Below are 24321 nucleotides of genomic sequence, written 5' to 3'. Positions count from 1 at the left end.
GTTTCCTTTGCTGTGCAAAAGCTTTGAAGTTTCATTAGGTCCCATTTGTTTATTTTTGTTTTTATTTCCATTACTCTAGGAGGTGGATCAAAAAAGATCTTGCTATGATTTATGTCAAAGAGTGTTCTTCCTATGTTTTCCTCTAAGAGTTTTAAAGTGTCCAGTCTTACATTTAGGTCTCGAATCCATTTTGAGTTTATTTTTGTGTATGGTGTTAGGGAGTGTTCTAATTTCGTTCTTTTACATGTAGCTGTCCAGTTTTCCCAGCACCACTTACTGAAGAGACTGTCTTTTCACCATTGTATATCCTTGCCTCCTTTGTCATAGATTAGTTGACCATCAGTGCATGGGTTTATCTCTGGGCTTTCTATCCTGTTCCATTGATCTATATTTCTGTTTTTGTGCCAGTACCATATTGTCTTGATTACTGTAGCTTTGTAGTATAGTCTGAAGTTGGATAGTCTGATTCCTCCAGCTCCATTTTTTTCCCTCAAGATTGCTTTGGCTAAACAGGGTCTTTTGTGTCTCCATACAAATTTTAAGATTTTTTTGTTCTAGTTCTGTAAAAAATGCCATTGGTAATTTGACAGGGATTGCACTGAATCTGTAGACTGCGTTGGGTAGTATAGTCATTTTCACAATATTGATTCTTCCAATCCAAGAACATGGTATATCTCTCCATCTGTTTGTGTCATCTTTGATTTTTTATCCATGTCTTACAGCCTTCTGAGTACAAGTCTTTTACCTCCTTAGGTAGGTTTATTCCTAGGTATTTTATTATTTTTGTTGCAGTGGTGAATGGGATTGTTTCCTTAATTTCTCTTTCTGATCTTTCCTTGTCAGTGTATAGGAATGCAGGAGATTTCTGTGCATTGATTTTGTATCCTGCAACTTTACCAAATTCATTGAGTAGCTCAAGTAGTTTTCTGGTGGCATTTTTAGGATTATCTATGTATAGTATCATGTCATCTGCAAACAGTGACAGTTTTACTTCTTATTTTCCAATTTGTATTCCTTTTATTTCTTTTTTTTCTCTGATTGCTGTGGCTAGGACTTCCAAAACTATGTTGAATAATAGTGGCGCGAGTGGACAACCTTGTCTTGTTCCTGATCTTAGAGGAAATGCTTTCAGTTTTTCACCATTGAGAATGATGTTAGCTGTGGGTTGTCAAATATGGCCTTTATTATGTTGAGGTAGGTTCCCTCTATGCCCACTTTCTGGAGAGTTTTTTCATAAATGGATGTTGAATTTTGTCAAAAGTTTTTCTGCATCTATTGAGATGGTCATATGCTTTTTATTCTTCAGTTCATTAATATGGTGTATCACATTGATAGATTTGCATATATTGAAAAATCCTTGCATCCCTGTGGTAAATCCCACTTGATCATTGTGTATGATCCTTTTAATGTGTTCTTGGATTCTGTTTGCTAGTATTTTGTTGAGGATTTTTGCATCTATATTCATCAGTGATATTGGTGTGTAATTTTCTTTTTTTGTAGTATCTTTGTCTGGCTTTGGTATCAGGGTGATGGTGGCCTCATAGAATGAGTTTGGGAGTGTTCCCTCCTCTGGAAGAGTTTGAGAAGGATGGTTGTTAGCTCTTCTCTAAATGTTTGATAGAATTCACCTGTGAAGTCATCTGGTCCTGGACTTTTGTTTGCTGGAAGATTTTTAACCACAGTTTCAATTTCATTACTTGTCATTGGTCTGTTCACATTTTCTATTACTTCCTGGTTCAGTCTTGGAAGGTTGTACCTTTCTAAGTATTTGTCCATTTCTTCCAGATTGTCCATTTTATTGGCATAGAGGTGCTTGTAGTAGTCTCTTATGATGCTTTGTATTTCTGCAGTGTCCATTGTAACTTCTCCTTTTTCATTTCTAATTTAATGATTTGAGTCCTCTCCCTTTTTTTCTTAATGTGTCTCGCTAAAGGTTTATCAATTTTGTTTATCTTCTCAAAGAACTAGCTTTTAGTCTTATTGATCTTTACTATTGTTTTCTTTGTTTCTATTTCATTTATTTCTGCCCTGATCTTTATGATTTCTTTCCTTCTACTAACTTTGGGTTTTGTTTATTCTTCTATCTCTAGTTCCTTTAGGTGTATGATTAGATTGTTTATTTGAGATTTTTCTTGTTTCTTGAGGTAGGCTTGTATTGCTGTAAACTTCCCGCATAGAACTGCTTTTGCTGCATCCCATAGGTTTTGGATCATCGTGTTTTCATTGTCATTTGTCTCTAGGTATTTTTTGATTTCCTCTTTGATTTCTTCAGTGAACTCTTGGTTATTTAGTAACGTACTGTTTAGCCTCAATGTGTTTGTGTTTTTTGCGTTTTTTTCCCTGTAACTGATTTCTACTCTCATAGCGTTGTGGTCGGAAAATATGCTTGATATGATTTCAATTTTCTTAAATTTGCCAAAGCTTGATTTGTGACCCAAGATGTGATCTATCCTGGAGACTATTCCATGTGCACTTGAGAAGAACGTGTATTCTGCTGTTTTTGTATGGAATGTCCTATAAAATATCAATTAAATCTCTCTGGTCTATTGTGTCATTTAAAGCTTGTGTTTCCTTATTAATTTTCTGTCGGGATGATCTGTCCATTGGTGTAAGTGGGGTGTTAAAGTCCTCCACTATTATTGTGTTACTGTCGATTTCCTCTTTTATAGCTGTTAGCAGTTGCCTTCTGTATTGAGATGCTCCTATGTTGGGTGCATATATATTTATAATTGTTACATCTTCTTCTTGCATTGATCCCTTGATCATTATGTAGTGTCCTTCCTTGTCTCTTGTAACATTCTTTATTTTAACGTCTATTTTATCTGATATGAGTATTGCTACTCCAGCTTTCTTTTGATTTCCATTTGCATGGAATATCTTTTTCCATCCCCTCACTTTCAGTCTGTATGTGCCCCTAGGTCTGAAGTGAGTCTCTTGTAGACAGCATATATATGGGTCTTGTTTTTGTATTGATTCAGCGAGCCTGTGTCTTTTGCTTGGAGCATTTAATCCATTCACATTTTTATTTATTTATTTATTTATTTTTGGCTGCATTGGGTCTTCATTGCTGTGCGCAGGCTTTCTCTGATTGTGGCGAACAGGGGCTACTCTCTCATTGCAGTGTGCAGGCTTCTCAGTGCAGTGGCTTCTCTTGTTGCAGATCATGGGCTCTAGGTGTGCAAGTTTCAGTAGTTGTGGCTCATGGGCTCTAGAGCACAGGCTCAGTAGTTGTGGCACACGGGCTTTGTTGCTCTGCAGCATGTGGGATCTTCCCTGACCAGGGCTCAAACCCATGTCCCCTGTATCGGCAGGTAAGCCCCTAATCCATTCACATTTAAGGCATTTATCAATATGTATATTCCTATTACCATTTTCTTAATTGTTTAGTGTTTGTGTTTGTAGGTCCTTTTCTTCTCTTCTGTTTCCCACTTAGAAAAGTTCCTTTAGCATTTGTTATAGAGCTGGTTTGGTGGTGCTGAATTCTCTTAGCTTTTGCTTGTCTGTAAAGGTTTTAATTTCTCCATCGAATCTGAATGAGATCCTTTCCAGGTAGAGTAATCTTGCTTGTAGGTTCTTCCCTTTCATCACTTTAAATATATCATGCCACTGCCTGCTGGCTTGTAGAGTTTCTGCTGAGAAATCAGAAACTGTTAACCTTATGGGAGTTCCCTTGTATGTTGTCGTTTTCCCCTTGTTGCTTTTAATAATTTTTCTTTGTCTTTAATTTTTGTCAATATGATTACCATGTGTCTTGGCGTGTTTCTCCTTGGGTTTATCCTGCCTGGGACTCTCTGAGCTTCCTGGTCTTGGGTGGCTATTTCCTTTCCCATTTTAGGGAAGTTTTCGACTATAATCTCTCCAAATATTTTCTCGGGTCCTTTCTCTTCCTCTTCTCCTTCTGGGACCCCTATAATGTGAATGTTGGTGTGTTTAATGTTGTCCCAGAGGTCTTTTAGGCTGTCTTCATTTCTTTTTATTCTTTTTTCTTTGTTCTGTTCCATGGCAGTGACTTCCACCATTCTGCCTTCCAGGTCACTTATCCGTTCTTCTGCCTCAGTTATTATGCAATTTTTTTTTTTTTTTTTTGGCTGTGTTGGGTTTTTGTTTCTGTGCGAGGGCTTTCTCTAGTTGCAGCAAGCGGGGGCCACTCTTCATCGCGGTGCGTGGGCCTCTCACTATCGCGGCCTCTCTTGCTGTGGAGCACAGGCTCCAGACGTGCAGGCTCAGTAGTTGTGGCGCATGGGCTTTGTTGCTCCACAGCATGTGGGATCTTCCCAGGCCAGGGCTCGAACCCGTGTCCCCGTGCATTGGCAGGCAGATTCTCAACCACTGCACCACCAGGGAAGCCCAGTTATTCTGCTCTTGATTCTTTCTAATGTATTTTTCATTTCAGTTATTGTATTATTCATCTCTGTTTGTTCTCTAATTCTTCTAGGTCTTTGTTAAACATTTCTTGCATCTTCTTGATCTTTGCCTCCATTCTTTTTCCGAGGTCCTGGATCATCTTCACTATCATTATTATGAATTCTTTTTCTGGAAGGTTGCCTATCTCCACTTCGTTTAGTTGCTTTTCTGAGGTTTTATCTTGTTCCTTCATCTGGTACATAGTCCTCTGCCTTTTCATTTTGTCTGTCTTCCTGTGAATGTGGTTTTTGTTCCACAGGCCAAAGGAGTATAGCTCTTCTTGCTTCTGCTGTCTCTCCAGTATTATGTTTAATAAGAGTGGTAAGAGTGGGCATTCTGCTTGTTCCTTCTCTTAGAGGGAAAGCTTTCAACCTTTCACTGTTGACTATGATGTTAGCTGTGGATTTGTCATACATGACCTTTATTATGTTGAGGTGTGTTTCTTCTATACCCAATTGTTGAGAGTTTTTAATCAAGAAATGATGTTGAATTCTGTCAAATGGTGTTTCTGAATCTATTGTGATGATCATATGATTTTTGTCTTTCTTTTAATGTAGTGTATCAGTTGATTTGCATATGTGGAACCATCCTTGAATTCCAGTGATAATTCCCCTTTGATCATAATGTATTATCTTTTGAATGTGCTGTTGAATTTGGTTTGCTAAGACTTTGTTAAGAATTTTTGCATCTAAGCTCATATTCTTAACCACTAGACAAGTTATTCTCAGGATGATCTGCCACTTTAGAAAAATGCAGATTCCCAGGCCTCCTGATCTACTGAATCAGCTCAAATGTAGAAGATTAGGTAAAACATAGGGGATCCTGGAAGGGCAAGTATTCATTTAGCAGTGGTTTACGGACAGAACCCTGGCTGGGTATGTCTTGTAGTCAGAGTTTTATTTCCCCATTGACCTGTAGCCTGGTTTGGCTCTTGGAACTGCCTGATTCAGCTCCTGGGGCTGCCTAATTCAAATGGCATTCCTGGAGCACCCCAGTTGGTAGAGGCAGCCTAGTAAGCTCCAGAGCTACTGCATAAGATTGATAGATTCTTACTACCCAAAAGAGCTTGGACAAATGGGAGAGGGGAGGCTGAAGTCCTCATTCTGAAGAGGGCCCTCCTTTTCCTGACACAAAGGCAAAATGCTATTGCCAAGACATGTGATGTACTACCTAAAAGAGGTACACAGAATTCACAGAAAGGTGCTAGATAGGCCAGCTGACAAAGACCTTGGTGGGTCAGTACCAGAAAGTATCTGGAAGGAACTATGTTGGGCCAAGACATGAGGTGGAAGAGATCTTAGGTAAGTTTTGAAGGGAAGGGGTAGTGAAGTATTGAATGCCAAGCTCTGTATTAGACATTTCACCAAGTTTCATCTGATTCTCACAACACTCGTATGAGATGGATATTCATTTGTGCAATTTAAGAGAAGGAAATTGAGGCTCCCAGAGATTAAGTGAGCTTCCCAAGTTCACACAGCTCATAACTAATAGAGAATCAAATACAGAGCCGACTGGCTCCAAAGCCAGTGCCCTGTCCATTACACTATTCTGCCTCTCCCATTGCTTCCAGAAATGGCACAGAACTTTTTAAGATACATGTTCATGGTCTGAAGGGGGCAAGCACTAATCATCTGTGCCTCCAGACATAAGGAGTGAAGGGAGGACATTGATCCAGAAGAATATCTTAGGGAAAGTGGAACAAGGGTAAAAGCACATGCCCAGAAAAGTTTTACAGCTTCAGAACCTAGACATATGGAAAGATAGGTAGAGAAATGGGGTTCTGGTACTAGTTTGATTTGTTTAGCCAGCTGTTGGCCTTTGGCCAGTCACTGAACCCCTCCTTATTTCTCCATCAGGAAATGAACATGCAGAGAATGGGAACAGTTGTGGTGCAGACCCCAGGGCTGGGGAATCTCAAAGGAGATGAGGGCTACCAAGGGTCTCAGGAAAGCTGAAGGGCCCAGGGTACAGGCTTCAGCCATGACCTCAAGCTCCAGAGGTGACATATTGATCACACATGAGCTCACTCTACTCCCACATTCCATAGTCCTTCCCTCCCCTCAGGACCAGCCTTTGATTGGAATCCCCAGGATTATCTGGGGAACGGGTAATACTACCCACCAGTGGGGTACCCTGGCTGCCTTCACACCCGCCACTCTATGGCTGGGTAGTTGCCTCTCCTATTCTTCAGCCAAGAAAACACTTGCAATCGTCTATTTAGCAATCGTCTATTTACTTGCTTCCACCATATGAACATGAAATTCTTGAAAGCACAGTCTGTCTTCTTTACTGTTGTATCCACTACATTAAGCACAATCCCTTCCACATAGTACGTGCTCACTAAATATACGGTGGAATGAATGAATGGGATCATGTGCATCCTCAGCCTCTAAGATGTAAGATCTAAGGGGGCCCAATGACCTGCCCTCTCAACCCCAAGGAAGCCCCAGGGAGGCTCAGCAGTTGGGTGGGCTAGGACCATTCCCTCACCAGGCAGCCCCTAAACTCCTGCCCTAGAGATCCTATCCCAAGTGCTTCAGCTCACATTCCCCCACCCACAGTTTACTTTTGCCTTAAAGAGCAACACTGGGGCTGTTTGGCCAAGTTCATGCTTAATGCATTCCTCATACTGCAGGTGTTTCTCTTTGCAAAGCATCAGGCTCAGATTCCAGTGCAGGAGAGGGCAGCATTCCTGTGGGAACAGAGCCAGAGTCCTCAGGTCGCAGCTGCTCTCTCACTTTTCTTTTTGCCTGATTAGCTCTGTCCTCAAAAACACTTCTCTCTGGCATCTTTTATTTACTGAAAGTCAGAGATAAGACAGTCTTAGGACTCACACATCTCAGAACTGGAGAGACCCTGGAATCTTCTCCCAACCTCTTGGTTTTCCAGAGGTAGAAACAGAGACCCAGCTGGTCTGGGGAAAAAGCCAGGTCTAGAAGCTTGATCCAGCTGACTCAGAAAAGCCGAGGACATCTCATGTACCACCATGGAGACCTCACAGCTGGCTGGTCCAATGTCCTCATTTTCCAGATGAGGAAACTGAGGCCTAGAAAGTTAAATGACTTGCTCAAGGTCAACCCGGATGAGTTAATGAGAAACCAGGACCTACGGAGATCTGCCAGCACACAAACACACCTAGTCCACCAATAGCTAAATATGAGTGAGATAGTTCTGAGTGTCTAAAGCCACGTTGTCTATACAAGCAGATACAGCAGACCCAAACATGAACGTGCTCAGTTGCTTACCTCATGTGGAACGCCTTCAAGTCAGTCTCTGAGTTCTCTTCTAAGTCACCATAAGTGCAGTTCAACATAGCCACACTCTAGACCATGGGAATGCAACTGTGAAAAGACTGATTTCAGGGACCTCATGGTCAGTGAGCCTTCCGTGGGGTGCTGAAGACCTGGCAAAGGAGATTTATGGGTCAGTCCTGGTGGGTGACTTTAACTTCCTGGTCTGCAAAAGAGCCACTCTCAGAATGAGGCTCAACTCAACTACTTCCTGTGTGACCTTGGTCCAGACATTTATCTTCTCTGAGACCCAGTTTCATTGGGGATAGCACCTACTCACAGAGGTGTTATGAGGATGGGATAAAATACAGAATTCCAAGTTACTAGCAAAAAGTAAGTGATAACCACATAAATAGTCCTTTAACCAGCTTTACCAATTCATACAGCACCCCCTCATCACCTTTAATGAGAGCTTTTGGGTTTTACGGATTCTCTGGGTTGGTAATAATTATGACTACACCTGTGGGGGACTTACTTGTAAGACTGCTTCAACTCCCATGTCAGCAAAATGATCCCACCATTTAACCAAACAGTCCCACACCAGGTAATTCATGCTCATGGAAATAATCCTCTGAAAAGAAAAGCTCTCTGTGTGAAGTTCATTGCAGCTCTGTTTAGAAAGGTGAAAAATTAAAAACACAGTGCTTGTCCCAGATAGGGAAATGGATACATAAGTTCCAAAGCATTCCCTCAGTGGAATATTACTTAGCCTTTAAAAATGATAGGATGAACACTGCAGGGATATGGAAAGATGTTTATTACATAATGTGAAATTTAAAAAAGCAAAAAGTAGTTATATCTGCACAGTTACATGAAAAATATATTTGCTTCTGGATACAGAATAGAAGCACAGGAAAATAAAAAGTCAATCCATTAGGGTGATGAGAATGTGAGTCTATTTTTTAAAACTTGTTTTTTACTGTTACTCCACTTTGTGCAACAAATACATTTTTTAAAGAATAGGGAAGAAAACTCAATACGTGCTCCAGAAACAATTTAGCTGAAGGCAAGTTTCATTTGTGGGAAAATGCCTGGCATGGAGTTGGTACGCAGGAAGTGTTGGTAGAGAGAATGAATGAGTAAATAAGTGAAGAAGCGAGTGAACAGAGCACCATAGCTGTGCCATTGGGAAGCCAAATTAGACAAGAAGGATTTCTGTTCTCTTTTCCCACTTAAGCTACTGGCTCAAGGTCTGTTTGGAAAAGCCATCCTGGGTCTGCTCTTCCTGTGGAGCTGAGAATAAGAGGAGAGATGAAGCACTGCACACCTGAGCAGGCTCAAAAGAAGATAAAGTATGCACAAGGCTTAGCAGAGTGTCAGGCACATAGCAAACACCCAGCAAATGTTGAGCACCGTTATGACCATCAGTAGTGGACAGAAGCAGAGCCAGTCTAGTAGAGACCACCTGGGTCTCCACAAAAAAGAAGTGTTATCTTGGGAGGATAAGCCCAAGTATTCAAAGAAGCCCAGTATTCAAATCTCCTCTTTGTTCTAAACTAGCTGTGTGAACTTAGATAAGTGAGTTTGCCTCTCTGAGTCTCAGCTTCCTCATCTTTAAATACCAGAATAATTTATTGAGATATTATTTTGAATTTATTTTCCCACCACCACCATTCCTTAGTTTAGAGGTATTTTCAGGACTCAGAAGCAGAAGCCACTTGAATCTAACATATGTTCCTATCTTTTGTAAAAGCCTAAATTCATCAAAAAGATAATTCTAGGTATCCCCAAAAGGAGATGAGAAAGAGAGAGGATGCTTAACTCCCTGACTGGGAGAGGATAGGGGCTGGTGTGTCCCGAAGTAGCAAGAACCCAGCCAGAGTTTCCATGACACTCCTAAGGGAGGAGGTGGTGTGGTGCCCTCCTGCCTCAGAGGGCTTCCCACCCCTTAAGTACAACCCCAAAGAGTGGAATTTCTGAGGACTGTGTAAAATGGGACTGAGCTTCTTAGCAGGTGGACCTGATATAGAAAATAACCAGTACAGGGGGCTTCCCTGGTGGCACAGTGGTTGAGAATCTGCCTGCCAATGCAGGGGACACGGGTTCGAGCCCTGGTCTGGGAAGATCCCACATGCCGCAGGGCAACTGGGCCCGTGAGCCACAACTACTGAGCCTGCGCGTCTGGAGCCTGTGCTCCACAACAAGAGAGGCCGCGATAGTGAGGGGCCCGCGCACTGCGATGAAGAGTGGCCCCCGCTTGCCGCAACTAGAGAAAGCCCTCGCACAGAAACGAAGACCCAACACAGCCATAAATAAATAAATAAATAAAAATAAAAAAAAAAATAATTAAAAAAAATTTTTTAAATAAAATAAAATAACCAGTACAGAGAGATCTTTGCACAAAGTTGGGAAAAAAGAACTCCACCAAAACTGTGCAGGATGGGGACTCAATGCCCCATTTAAGCTGATAAAAGAAAATAAAGAAATATGCTACTTGTCACTCACTTGAGTTTTGTGGACTAAGATCTCCCTCAGTGGTGAGCTTGTTTTTTAACTGATGCTCTTTCAAAACAAACAAACAACTTGATATTTAGCCAATTTCCATGGTGTAAATACTCCTATATGGCCAATTTCAAACTACCAACATTAAATTACTGAACATGGAGAGTTGAGAAGAAGTGCACACAATTGGCTCTCCTGAGCCGGCTCCCACACACACCACTGAGATTCACACATTATGAGCTTTCTATGTCTAGAGCGCTCTCAAAGATTTTTCTCAGCACTAGGGTTCCAGGACAGTAGGTTAAGGCTAATTCATAATGGTTAAAGCCATTCACTTTATCAAGTGTAGTCTGCTGATTTTATTTATGTTGAAATATGGCCTAGTGGAACTGCTGACACTTCTACCTTTGAAGAACACCCCTCCCCAAAAATGAGCCATCCCCTTTGTCAATAAATAAATATAAATGTTCCAAACTGAATCTATTCCTTCCTTTGATTAAGTGGTCTTGTGACTAAGAACAGACCATGCATCATCACTAAGGGTTACTAAGAGGAAGTCCATATATCTTTCCTTCAAGTTGTTTTAAAACAATATATTTTAACCTATAACTCATAATAATCCTAAAGGTAAGATTAGGACTATAAGATTACTTCTGTAAGATAAGACTAACTACTGCTAGTCCCATTTTATAAGTGAGGTACAGAGAGGTTAAGTAACTAACCCAAGGCTACACAGCTAGTAAGTAGCAGAGCTGGGATTCAAGCTAGGTTATCTGAGTCCAGAGCACAGGCTCCTAAACTCTCCACAGCACTATGTCTCCCTGTGCAGTAACAAGCCAACTACAGGATGTGGTCTCATCTTGGGTCTCTTCCATCCATGGGGCCAGATTAGAAAGCAGTCAGCAATCTCTCTCCTTTCCTCACCTAGGTATAAGGTACCCAATTCATCTTCTGGCAGCTGATTGTGGATGAGGGAGTGGGCCCCATTTTTCTCTTACAGGCACAAGTACTGCCAATAATAAAGCAACTATTTCTCCCAGTGTGCTTGTCTCCACAAGGTGGTAGCTCTGGGCTGTAGTGGGACAGTGCTCCTAGAGCCCTTGACTATACCATCTGACAATGCCCTAACCTTATAATTAGAGTGAAGGTCCTCTGCCCCAATCCCTCCTTCTGTTCCTTGGAAGCCTCCCTTGGCAACTGTATAGGTCATGCCAGAGACAGGGCAGTGAGGGATAAGGGAAAATGAAACTTAAAGTCGGGAGCTGGACAGTCGTCAACATTCAAATAAAATTTTGAAACAGGAATGCTGTTGAGTTAAATTTTCTATCAAAATAACTCTTGGCAACTCTCAAACCAAGGCTTTATGCCAAGATCCACCATTCCAAGAGCTGTTGAAGAACCTGTGAGTGTCCAGCTCCTGGGCAGCTTTTCCTGGCCTGACTCTGGTCAGATGCCAGCATCACAGCCCTCTTAGCTGTGTAAGAATTCTCCTGGAGTTACCTCTGGTGAGGGAAGGAAAAACCTCTGGTCTGAAGATGAGGCTGACAGTTCTGACAGGTGTTGGAGGGGGTCGTGGGACTTGTGGTTTTATTACTCTGGTCACCTCTGTTGTTTGGGGGCATTTCCCATCGACAGGAGGATGCCCCAGCAGCTGTCTTCTGGGACTCGAGATGTGTTTGCTATGTGACAACCAGGGGCCTTACTTGACGGGATCAGTCTTTATAAGACACAGAATGTGAGTCCTCTGAGCTTTACCCCAGTGACAGGAACAGAGTCCCAAAACATGGCAGGAACGTGGGTTGGGACTCCTGTCCTACAGCAGAGTAGGAAGATGCTGGCTTGGATGTTAGGAGAGCTGAGTTCTTTTGATTCTGCCATTAACTAGATGCATGGTTTGGGACAGGTCTGTTGGCCTCTCTGGGTCCCAGTTTCATCTGTAAAATAAGGAAGTTGGACTAGATCGTTATTACCGATAAGAGGTCCCTGGTGCTTATGGAATAATGGTTGGGGTGGGAGAATGGCATCACCAAACTATTTTCAAACAAATTACAAAGGGAGATTGTACCACACAATGTCATTTCTTTGCTTTTCACTGTAATTCTACCTATTTGGTGTGGTAACACTGATTCTCTCCAGAGGACTGGAATAGTAGATTGATGGTGTTATCTATATCCTTACTAAATAAGAAAAGGAAAATGAGAAACTCCTCAATAAATGAGGTTGCTTGAGATGCACAGAAAGAGAATTAAAAGCAGGCAGTAAATGCTGTATCATGTGGTCTCCCACTCCCTTTCCTCTCTAACCCTCTCTGACCAAATGATTTGGGTTCCCAAGTATGGACCCCCTAGGTGCCTCTAGTCATCCCTGCCCCAAAGGAACCTGGAAGGGCTTTGCAGGTATGCCAGGTCTCCCTGAGGTCCTGGGGGGCTGGGCTTATCCCAGACTGATCCAATAATTTGGTTCAAAGTCAGGGCTGGAGCTGTCCCTGCCAACTGACCTCAACCCCAGAGGACTCAGAAACATCTTGTCCTCTCAGGCCAGCCCAGCCCTGCATAAGCAACTGATGCAGAAAGACTGCCATGCAGCCTTCAGTGCCCAGGCCCAGACCCTGGGTCATGTGGAGAAACAACAGTATTGCCTGGCTGTAGCTCATTTTCTGAACAATTTTTTAAATGTACACCTAGGGAACCACTACCACCATCAAGATATAAAATACTTCAACCCCTCCAAAAGTTTCCCTTTGCCTTTTCCATCCCCAGGCCCCAGGAAACCACTGATCTGCTCTCTGTCACTATAGTTTTGCCTTTTCCAGAATGTCATATAAATAGAATCACACAGTATGCAAGCTTTTAAGCTGGGCCTCTTTCACTTAGTGTACATTCCATGGATATATCACAATTAGTTTATCCATTTATTAGTTGATAGGTATGGGTTGTTGCTAGTTTGTGGCTATTATGAACAAAGCTTCTGTGAACATTTGCATCTTTGCATAGACATTTGTTTCAATTTCTATTGGCTAAACTCCTAGGTTTGGAATTGCTGAGTCTTATGGTACATGTGTATTTACCTGTACAAGGAACTGCCAAGTGGTTTTCCAAAGTGGCTACAGTATTTTGCAATCCCACCAGCAATAAATGAATCGTTCTTGTTGCTCCACATCCTCACCAGCACTAGGTGTTGTCAGTCTTTTAAATTTTAACCATTTTAGAGGGGGAGAGGAGAGGCGGTATCTCATCAAGTAATTTGCCCAAGGTCACAAAAGTAGTAAGTATTGGAAATGGACCTCAAACCCAAGCCACATGGCTCCTGGTCTGGGGGCCTAACCACTACATTTGACAATCCTTGCTCTACTGACAAAAGTTTCAGTGTGAGCAAAACCAGACCTAGATCCTGCTTTCATGGAGCTTACCACCAAACTGGGGAGATAGATATTTATGTAATGACTATTCAAATAGAAAATTACAACTACGAAAACACCTAAAAGAACAAATAATAGGGAGATGTGACCAAGTCAGGACATTTCCCCTGAGGAAATGAAGATTGAGTTTACATTTGGAGAAAGAGTGATGTTAGCTAAGCAAATGGGGAAGACAGCAGAGCATGTCAGGGCAGGGGACCACACATAGACTAGGCAGGAAGGTACATTGTACCTCTGCATTTTTATCATCTTTTCTCTTTTCATTTATTCACTCAATTGCCCTTAAACAAATCAAGGTGGCCAACTCATCCTGGCTTGACAGGACAATTGGTTACCCTACCTTGAACTGATCCAGAGTGGAATATGCCCAAGACCTTGGAACCACTTTAGGGAAGTAAGCCCCCATATCCCCAGAGGATTCCAGTACAAATGGAAAGCTCTTCTGAATGGCATACTTTTTCATAATCAGATTTCTTGAAAGAAAAAAGAAATTCTGACTTGGCCAGGGGAATACAGCCTAAGAAGAAATTTTGGAGGAAAAAAAAAAACTTTCCAGCAAGAAAACACAGCCTCTATTTACTTTCTTTACTGGAATCCACAAAAGGAGAAGCTGTAGTCTAAGGCTACAGGATGGCCAGCAAAATCAGGCCAAAAGAGACAAAGAAAACAGAATAAATCAGATTTCTGAAAACGGCTTTCCTTCCATCTCTTATCTCATCACCTTATATGACAACAAAATGGTGAAAAGAAGAAAGCAAAAATAAACAAACAAAAAGAACAGGTGAAACAGGAATGCAAAAGAAAATGGGAAGATGGCAACCTCCTAAAGGTAATAAATTACTTCAGCAATTCTAGACCCCAAAGTTTTTTAAAGAACAGCTATAAAATAAATTCATTCAAGGCAAACAGGAATTTCTGCTGAGTTCAAAACAATATTCTACAGGGAACTATATTCAATATCCTGTGATAAACCATAATGGAAAAGAATATGAAAAAGAATGTATATATATATGTATAACTGAGTCACTTTGTTGTACAGCAGTAATTAACACAACATTGTAATTCAACTATATTTCAATAAAAAATAAATTTTAAAAAGTGAAATAAAATAATATTCTAATGACCTGAAAAGTTACTACAGCCATATAAATCACCTCATAGGAGCAGTTTATGCCTTGGGTCATTTGGGTTCAATATTACAGTGCAGTGATGCTGGGGTGTCACAAGAGCTGGAGAATGTCACAAAGATTAGTAACTATATTGTCCAAATTGAGAAATCCAGGCATAGAAACATTTTTAGGATAATAAGTAAATGGGAGGGTGGGATGTTCAGGTCAGGGCAAAATTCAAGATGGCAGGAGTGGGAGAAGCATTGCTTACCCAGCCTTTGGTAGAATCTGCTTATCACCAAATATCAGCAACAGCTAAGAGCTAAATCTGTGAAGACCCAGTAGGGACTAATTTCTTACTCAAGTTTTTCCATCCTGCTGTAGTTCTAGAAATTCTGAAGTCCGTGTTGCCCATGTACAAATCATAGGCCTGACCACGGCAGCCAGGGACAGAGCTCTGGCTACATTTATCTCATAGGTTTGTTCCATCCTAAGCAGAGGACGTGGCCCAGAGGATGTTCAGGGTAATCATGAAGTTATGGTCTTCCAGAGGACCCCTCCCACTAGTCCTGGGTCTGGGAATATTTTCAGTGGGTTAACAAAGTGAAATCACACACACACACACACACACACACACACAGAGTTAGCAATTTAAATAAGAATGTGGGACTTCCCTGGTGGTCCAGTGGCAAGAATCCGCCTTGCGATGCAGGGGACGCGGGTTCAATCCCTGCTCAGGGAACTAAGATCCCACATGCTGCGGGGCAGTTAAGCCCACGTGCCACAACTACTGAGCTCGAGCACTTCAACTAGAGCCCACGTGCTCTGGAACCCACGCGCCACACCTAGAGAGAAGCCGGCACGCAGCAACAAAAGATCCTGCGTGCCTCAACGAAGATCCCGCGTGCTGCAACTAAGACCCAATGCAGCCAAAAATAAATTTAAAAAATAATAATAATAAATAAATAATAAATCTTTAAAGAAAAAAATAAGAATGTGAAGAAATTTCACAAACAGCTCTGTGGCAGGAGGCATATTAATACCTGTGGCTCCTGTCATGCACTTGTGTCCTCAGCACAAGCTAATACATGGGTGGTACTTGACAAACATGGAACTGAACAAAAGCACCCAGCGCAGGCATCACAGGCAGAAGACAGGTCCTGACTCCTCTCGGGGCCTTTTACTGGAGAATCCTTGGTTCTCCTCTAAGCCAGTTCAGTCGCCTGCAGTCATCCACCTAATGACGTCCTTACCCAAAAGAAAATGAAATAATTTATTCTTGTATGAAATTTTAGGAACCCTCAAACCTGGTGGCTGACTTAGGAATAGAGAAATCACTTGCTGCAAGGAATCTAATATTAGAAATGTAATGGCTGCACCCAGCTTTTCCTTCTGACTAATTCTGAGGAAGTTTTGCTGTCCCAGGAAGTTGCTGTCATGCAGAGGGCAACCCCAAGCCTCTCCAGCCCATCAACTTGCTTTCCAGGTTATAGGGGTTGACTCCCTCTGAAGGCTTTGACTGCCTACCTTAGTTGATATTCTCCCTCTCAAAATCACAGCCTTATCTCCAGATTCTTATCATTGGTGTGTCTTTAGCTCTTCTAAAGACATGAGAAAAATGACGATTTCAGAAGACATGCCTGAAGAAGGAAAAGCTCCTATCCGATACAATTAGGACAAATTTCCTCACTCATAATGAAATCATTGGATTTACTAACTGCTTACTCACGAGTTGTGAGGTTTAAATAAGTTCATACAAATAAGACTGCTAGAAAAGTGCCTGGCACAGAGAAAGCACTCAGTAAATATTAGCTTTAAAAGTGCTGAATATCAATTTGGATATATATGCATATATAAAGAGATATAAATAAGATCACCCCTAAGAAGCGAATGATTCTACTTTGGGGAATCTTTACTAAAAAAACACTCACAGATTCAGACAAAGATTTATTTATAAAGATGGTCATCAGAGCATTGCTAGTAATAGGAAAAAAAAAGAAAACAGGAAACAACCTAAATGTCCAACAATAATGAAACAAACTGTCACTTCTCTTTTTTTTTTTAAATACATTTATTTATTTACTTATTTATTTTTGGCTGCATTGGGTCTTCGTTGCTGCGGGCTTTTGTCTAGTTGTGGCGAGCGAGGGCTACTTTTCGTTGCGGTGCACGGGCTTCTCATTGCAGTGGCTTCTCTTGTTGCAGAGCACCAGCTCTAGGCACACGGGCTTCAGTAGTTGTGGCACGCAGGCTCAGTAGTTGTGGCTCACAGGCTCTAGAGCGCAGCCTCAGTAGTTGTGGTGCACGGGCTTAGTTGCTCCGCGGCATGTGGGATCTTCCCGGACCAGGGCTCGAACCCATGTCCCCTGCACTGGCAGGTGGATTTTCAACCTTTGCACCACCAGGGAAGCCCTATTCCACTTTTCAAAAGCATGTTTTTAAAGAATTTCTAATGCTGTAAGAAAATTATCATGACAGGTAAAGAGGGATATAAAACCATTCACATAATATGATCTCAATTATAGACACCCCAAACAAACATCTATGAAACAAATATATCCATAAGAATAGACTGGAAGGAAATACTCCAAATATTACTTGTGTGTTTTTCTGAGTAGTGAGATTCTTTATTCATTTCAGCATTTTTCAGATTGTATATCTACAATGAACATGTATTAATTCTACATATAGACAAAATAAAAAACAGTTAAGAGTCTACTACCATATCACAACTAATACGAAAACAACTGTGAGTTCCCAGACTAAGTCAGTGGCAGGGGGCAGAGAAGATAACCCTGAGACTGTGTCCTCAGAATTTGGTGACCCTAGTGGGTTACCAAGGGGACAGAGAGGGTATTCCAGGACAGCTCTTAAGCTTTCTAGCTTGAGCAACAGCATGGACAAATGACGGTGTCACAAACCACAATAGGAAATGTAGAAAGAAAGGAAGAAGAAGGTTGGGAGGAAAGAAAATAAATTCACTTTGGCCTCACTGGGTTTGCAGTGTCAAAAGCATCCCCAGGTAGAGAAGCCCTGTCAAGAGCCTGTTATGGGCAGGGCTAAAGCCTAGGAAAGAGATTTTGGTATACTTTTGGGTGTGAGTCACAGTAGTGCATCCTTGAAGCTGTGGCTTGCCTGAGGATGCTCCAGTATTCTATGTGTTCTGTGAAGGGGTCAATCAAACTCTGCTCCCATGGAGGCTCAGACACTTGGGGACTACTCCTTCCACCCAAAATGTGACCTAAAGTAGCCCTCGCCTCCTTCAGTCATAGGACTGCTGCTGGATTACAGCGAAGAGTCTTACAGAGACTCACTGTGACTTAAACGCTGTTTGGTGCTATGGGTACTGCTTCCATTGAGGACTGCATTGCACTCTGAGTCAACCACATAAATCTTGCTACTGTATATTTCATAGGAATAGTATTCAAGACAATGGTCCCTGCCTCATGCAATGGCCTCTTTTTACAATAACCCACAGGAAAACCATCTCAGGCTTCAGGACCAGAAAAGTATGAGCAACTGGACAGCATGAATTCTATAACTGCTCCTGTTTCCCTCTTTGATTTGGCCAATAGGAAGCTCAAAACAAATCTGTGGCCCATCTTCTGCAACCTTATATGACCACAGAGTGTGCAGTTTAGGTTGCTAATCTATTAACATTTCTGTCTTTGTTGTTTTGCCACCTTTATTTTCTCTTTGTCCCAATTTCTTCAACTATGAATTTTCAAGAACCACTTAAAGTCAAAATTTTCCTTCCATGTCATGCCCACCTTTTGACTCTGTTTCTATCTCCTGGAGCTCCGCAAAAGAATCCTAGGCCCTCTTCCCCACAGCAGCCCTTCAGTGCTCAGGTCCTCCACCAAATCTTATATTTTTAGGCACCAGAGCCCCACTTTCTTCAAAAATTTCTCCTAGATATGAGCACCTAAAGAATCTTTCATCCTTCCAGACTCAACTGATGCCTTATCTTCTCTTGGCATCTTCCCTAAAGCCCCTACTCAGGATGTCACTCCACAGCAGTATTCACAGCAACCTCATGTGATGGCTGACTTTCATCCTTTCTTTCCCACTGGACTGGGGACTCCTGAAACACAGACGTCAGGCCCTATTTGCCTCCAGCTGGTACCTAGTCAGGGCTCAGGGCATAATATAATAATATATGCTTAATAAGTATTTGTTGAGGAAGTAAAAGAATGAATTAATATATACACAACCTTCTCACTCACACATATGCTAAAAGAAAACCAAGCTCCGAGGAAGAAAAGGGAGAGCTCAGGTCAGTCCAGGTGTTTGTGAGCCTTTCCATCTGACAACTCTTTTTCCCTAGGACTCTCCTGAACAGACCTGAGGCCCCAGGCACTGGGGCCAGAGCTGATTCTCCCAGCTAAATCCAGGGTAACTGGGATAAATTTTCACAGAAAGAAAGAATTTCACAGATCAAAAATGCAAGATGCTGGGTGCTCCAATCTGTACTTATTTTAACAACACACATTTATGTGGGTCTAATTATGTGCCAGGCATTGTTCCGTGCTCTTTACAAATACCATCTTATTTAATCCTTGTAATGACTTCACAAGATGGGTATTATATCTATCCCCATTTTATTTTCATATAGTCTTTTTAGCATTCAAGTCAGCTATCCTGAAATGAAGGAAGATATAGCTATTCGGTCACTGAATAAAAGAAAATTAGTTACCTTGAGCTCCAATTCATAAAGGGCTGACAAATCGAATGATAGCCTTTGATCTGAGACCTGGACCCCACAGAATACCACATCACGCACTAATCACTTATTAATCATCCTCAGCTCTGTCCTCCGTGAGTTCACAGCCTGGTAGAGGAAACACCACGCATCCAAACAAATAAATTACCTTAGGATCAGGGGTCCAATACGGTGCTGGCAGCAAGAGGAAGTAATTACCTCTGGTTAGAGGAGACAGCTTCCTGGAGGGGGTGATGTCTGAGTTCCATTTTAACAAATGGACCAGAGGGGAGCAGCAGAGAGGGAAGCGAGAGTGCAAAGATGCAGGGATGTGAATTGGCAATGGGGGGAACTAGTGGCAGTCTGGGGTAGCAGGAGAGCGTAGAGAGGGGATGATTTGAGGGATGAGGGATCATCATTCAGGTGATGGACTTGGCTGCAATACCAAGAAGCTTAAAGATACTAACAGGTATAATAGTCATTTCTGTTCTAGAAAGATTCTTTGAGCAGCAGTGTGAGGGAGGGTGGTGAGATTGAAGAGAGAGAGACCAGTTAGGAAGCTGTGGCAATAAACCAAGCAAGAAACAGTGTGCACCTGAGCTAGGGCACTGGATTCTAGGGATATTTGGGAACCTGAAGCTTTGGACTGATTGGATGGCTGCTAAAACAGTGTAAGATGACATCCAGGTTTCTGATTTAGAGACCAGGGGGGCAGTGCATGCAATAAGATGGGGAGGACGATCTGGGATTATGCTTTCAGGAATGAGGACCAGCTCAGATAGTCTCTAAGCTTGGGAAAGTCAAACTGGGCGGCAGAAATTTTCTTATCTCGGAGAAGTTACTCAGATTCTCATTCTCATCTCCTTTTAATAAAATATGATGCATTTCATTCTGTCATCAAAGTGAAAAATCATTGCCCTCTGCTGGGAATTAATAACCTTTCAAATTAATAACCTTTGGGTAGGAAAATTGGTTTCATTAATACCTCCCCTTGCACTTTGTAGTTTCATCATCTCTCTGTCCCTGCTGTCCCCTGAAACCAAAAGCCCAAGGCTTATTGTCTGAGAAGCCTGAATGACTTTATGCTCAGAAAGAATGATCAGGGTTCTTAGTAACTGGGCTGAATTGAGTTCACTGATCAAAAATACTGGTATGGCCTTGTGTCTGCCCCTCGGCCACAGGGGAGCCCACCCTCGGCTGGAACGGGCTGTGAGAGCATCCTCCCCCAGCTCTTGGTCTGATTCCTAATCTTAGCAGAAAAGATGTCACCCATCTCGGGATGCCACACCTGGGGAACATGGCACCTCCCTCAGGCTCCACCCAGCTGTATCTCTGACTGACATCATGGTCTTGACAGCTGTTGGGCTGCCTCAAAGAGTTGGGTGACTGCCCATCCTCCACAAAGTGTCTCAGAGTCAGGGTGAGGCTCCCCACAAAGAGAAGCTAGATAGCCTTTCAGGAAAACAACAGAAGGCGTAATCATAAAAACAATCTTTTTCTCCCTACCCCACCCTCACACAGTCTATGAAAGATTCCGGGTGGATATTCATTTATCCTTTTCTGCTGAAAACTCTTTAGCAGCATCTTATCATCTAGAGCATAAAGTCCAGACTCCTCAGCATCCAGGGGCCCCCCACACTCTGGCTTCCCAGCCTTCGGCTTCCTTCCACCCACAAGGTCCCCCGCCTCTGAGCCCTTACTCAGCTGTTCCCTCAGCTCAGAAGGCCCTACTCCTTCCACCCACTCACACATACACACAAGCCCTCATTGATCCCTCAGGGCCAGCATGAGCATCAGTTTCCCTGAATGCCACTCCCCATCAGGCAGAATCCACCACTCCCTCTGTGATCCTCCCCACCCCAGTCCTACCTGGTCAATGCAAGACTACGTGTGAGAACAGGTTGAGCCACAGGAGAGAATGCATAGTGTCATCAAACTAAGATGCTCCATGTGCTGTCTCCCTAGCGTAGGGATGTAGGGAATTGGAGTCAGAGAGACAGGGTCCAAATCCTACCACTTATTGGCATCACGATTTTGGGCGAAATACTTATCCTCTCTGAACCTCAGTCCCAATTGCCTCTCCCATATTCCCACTGTCCTGGAGTTACTCTAGTGTCTGACTGGCTAATCCTGTAGTCACTGGGATGGCAGGATGGAGGATCTGGTCCTCTCCACCTCTATGTGGGGTCCTCCTAGGTCACCCTCCATCATCTCCCAGGAAAGAAGTGGCCATTCTGCTGGAAATAAAACGCTCTTTGGGGTTCCCCAAAGCCACAGCCCATGCCTACCTCCAGCACCTTGCAGTAACCCCACTGCCTAGTGCTCTTAGAAACTTTTGGGTTGTCCCAGAGCTGGCAGAGGTGGAACAGGTGCCAGGTTAAACACTGTCTCCAATTTTATCTTCCAGAGTCATTTGGAAGGAGATCTCGAGCCATTGAAACAAAGGAAACATCACAGGAGACAAGAACCAGATTTCTGCTCTTTAAAGAAGAAACCGATAAGGGCTGTCAGATTCGGCTCAATCACTCAGACACGTTACAGCAGTGCGGCTTCAACTCCTCTCTGCCTCTGGTGATGATAGTCCACGGGTGGTTGGTAGGAAATGCTGACATGCCTTTTTTCTCTGTACTTTTACATTTTCTTTTGTTTCCCTCCCTAGTGTGTTCAATTGTAATAAAAAGATAGGGAGCTGGTGATAACAACTTCATGCATAATACTTTTAAAGTACATTCTAACTTTCCAAGTGCTTCCCCACACATTATCTTATTGATTATCTCAATTTCATGAGTAAGCAGGGCAGAGAAAGTATAATTATCTCCACATTTCAGATAATAAAATGTGGCTCAAAAAGGTCACACAGCACATAAGGGCCCATAAGAGATTGCAGTTCATGAAGGTGAATCTGCATGTTTCCCAAGAGGAGGTAGGAAGCCAGAAGACAGTCTCCCAATAAAATATTATATTTGTAAGGGTTAAATTCAGCTGCAAATAACAGAAATCCAAATTGGCAGTACTTCAAATAAAACAGAAGTTTTTTTTTCCATTTCATACAACAGTCCAGTATATGTAATCCAAAACTGAATAAACAGCTTTGGTCACTGAAGTCCTCAAGGACCCAGCTTATTCCCTGCTCACTATTCTGCTATCCTTAGAGTATGGTCCAAAATGGCAGCTAGAGCACTAGCTATCACATCTGCATCCCAGGTAGCACAAGGTAGTAAAATGTAAACACAAAAAAGTAAAAAAGCAGGGTTTTAAAAAAACAACTGTATTGAGGTATAATTCGCATTATACCATAAAATTCATCCATTTAAAGTGTACAATTCAATGGCTTTTGGTATATAAGTGTGTTTTCTTAGGTTAGCTTCCCAGAAGCATCTGTGAAATGCTTCCAATTACATCCATTTGCCCATACCTAGAGGGAAAGGTGGTTAAGATATGTAGCCTCTTAGAGAAAGTGTAGCTTTTTAGTGATGCTAAAATTCTATTACTGTGGAAGAAGGGGGAAAAGAATATTGTGGGCAATGATTGAAGTCAAACAAAAGTTTCCAAGAAGAAATTCTGCCTTACTGGTTTCTAGGCCACCCACGATTTGAAGCTTGGTTCACACTGTGAAACCTCCAGAAATCTGGGATCTATTTCATGACTTGAAACCCTTTCCCTACCACCTAATTGAAAAATACTCTGCAACCCCCGTCTATCCTCGCTTAGCAAAATGAGCCCATTGGCCCACCACCACTCTTTCAACATGTATTCACTCATACCCTCCACATGAACAAAACAGACCCCATGCCTGGCCTCATGGGGTAATGGGAACCACATGATGCCACGTGGGTATAGCCACAAGGTGGGTTTGCCATCCCAGAAAAGCACAGAGGCTCCTGTAGCCTGCCAGCAGCTTCCTCCTAGGACTTAAAGGAGCCCCACCCTATGGAAGGGCGGGGGGGGGGGGTGTTCCACCACAGCACAGGGTTGGCAGTGAAGGTGGTAGGGACTTTCCTGCCCCTAGAGAAAAGACCTAACCCAGATGAGGCCCTATAGGAGCTAAGCCATTTACATCAGACATCAGCTCATTTAATCCTCCCTCCTCCCTACACGGCCACTTGAGTTAGTCTCATCTCTCAAATGAGGAAACTGCAGCTCAGAGAGGTCAAGCAGCTACCACAGTCACACAGCCCTCGGTAGACAGAACGCCAAAACTAGAACCCTCATGCTCCAAAGCCCACAGTGTCAAAGACTCCATTACATCAAGCCTTTGTCAAGGATGGGTTTGGCAGTGTCCCCATCACACAGCAGGCCTCACACGGCAATATCCTCACTGCGGCTCTCTCTAGCTAAGCTAGGAGCTCCATCCCTGTTTCTTTAAAAAAAAAAAAAAAAATCATGGAATTGGAGGCAGAGGGTAGAACCCTGAGATGAAACCTATCTTAAAGGAAACTAAAGATCAGACATGGAGGGAGTTCTCTGGTGGTCCAGTGGTTAGGATTCGGCGCTTTCACTGTGGTTGCCCGGGTTCAAGCCTTGGTCAGGGAACTAATATCCCACAAGCTGAATGGCACAGCCAAAAAAAAAGATCAGACATGGAAAGCTTTCCCATGGGAGCGGAGGGGGTAAGGATGGATTATTAGAAGGCCAGTCATCGTAAGGGAAGAACATTCCATCTCTTCAGCTGCTTTAGCCAAAGGGACCTTCCCTTACAAGAGAAAAAGAGAAAAGAAATTGGGAAGGAGGGAATGCATCCAGAGCAGAGCTCTGGGGAGAACAGAGCTGGGGACTTGGTACCTGACTTGAGGTAGGGGCCTGAGCTGAGAGCTTTACAAACAGCAGGGCCAGCTCTCCCTGCCTCCACTGCCACTCTCCCTGCCTCCTCCTTACCTCTGCTTGTAGCTCCTTCCACATGACTTCTCTCCTCTTGGCTCAGGCTGTGACTTCTGCCTAGAGTATCCCTTCCCTCAT

The 24321-nt window shown here is 42.8% G+C and overlaps 1 protein-coding gene across 1 annotated transcript in view; it reads left to right on the top strand.

The window, feature by feature from the left end:
• LIPC (lipase C, hepatic type) overlaps positions 1 to 24321 on the top strand; it is a 171581-nt gene that overhangs the window by 120996 nt on the left and 26264 nt on the right. Inside the window, exon 4 of the mRNA XM_036842759.1 lies at positions 21773 to 21960. Within this exon, the coding sequence (XP_036698654.1) occupies positions 21773 to 21960 (188 nt within the window). The remainder of the gene's footprint in view (positions 1 to 21772; positions 21961 to 24321) is intronic.

The sequence above is a fragment of the Balaenoptera musculus genome, chromosome 2 (assembly GCF_009873245.2).
Source record: "Balaenoptera musculus isolate JJ_BM4_2016_0621 chromosome 2, mBalMus1.pri.v3, whole genome shotgun sequence".
NCBI classification, from domain to species: domain Eukaryota; kingdom Metazoa; phylum Chordata; class Mammalia; order Artiodactyla; family Balaenopteridae; genus Balaenoptera; species Balaenoptera musculus.
Note: the sequence above shows the minus strand (reverse complement) of the source record. Positions and strands in the feature narration are given on the sequence as shown.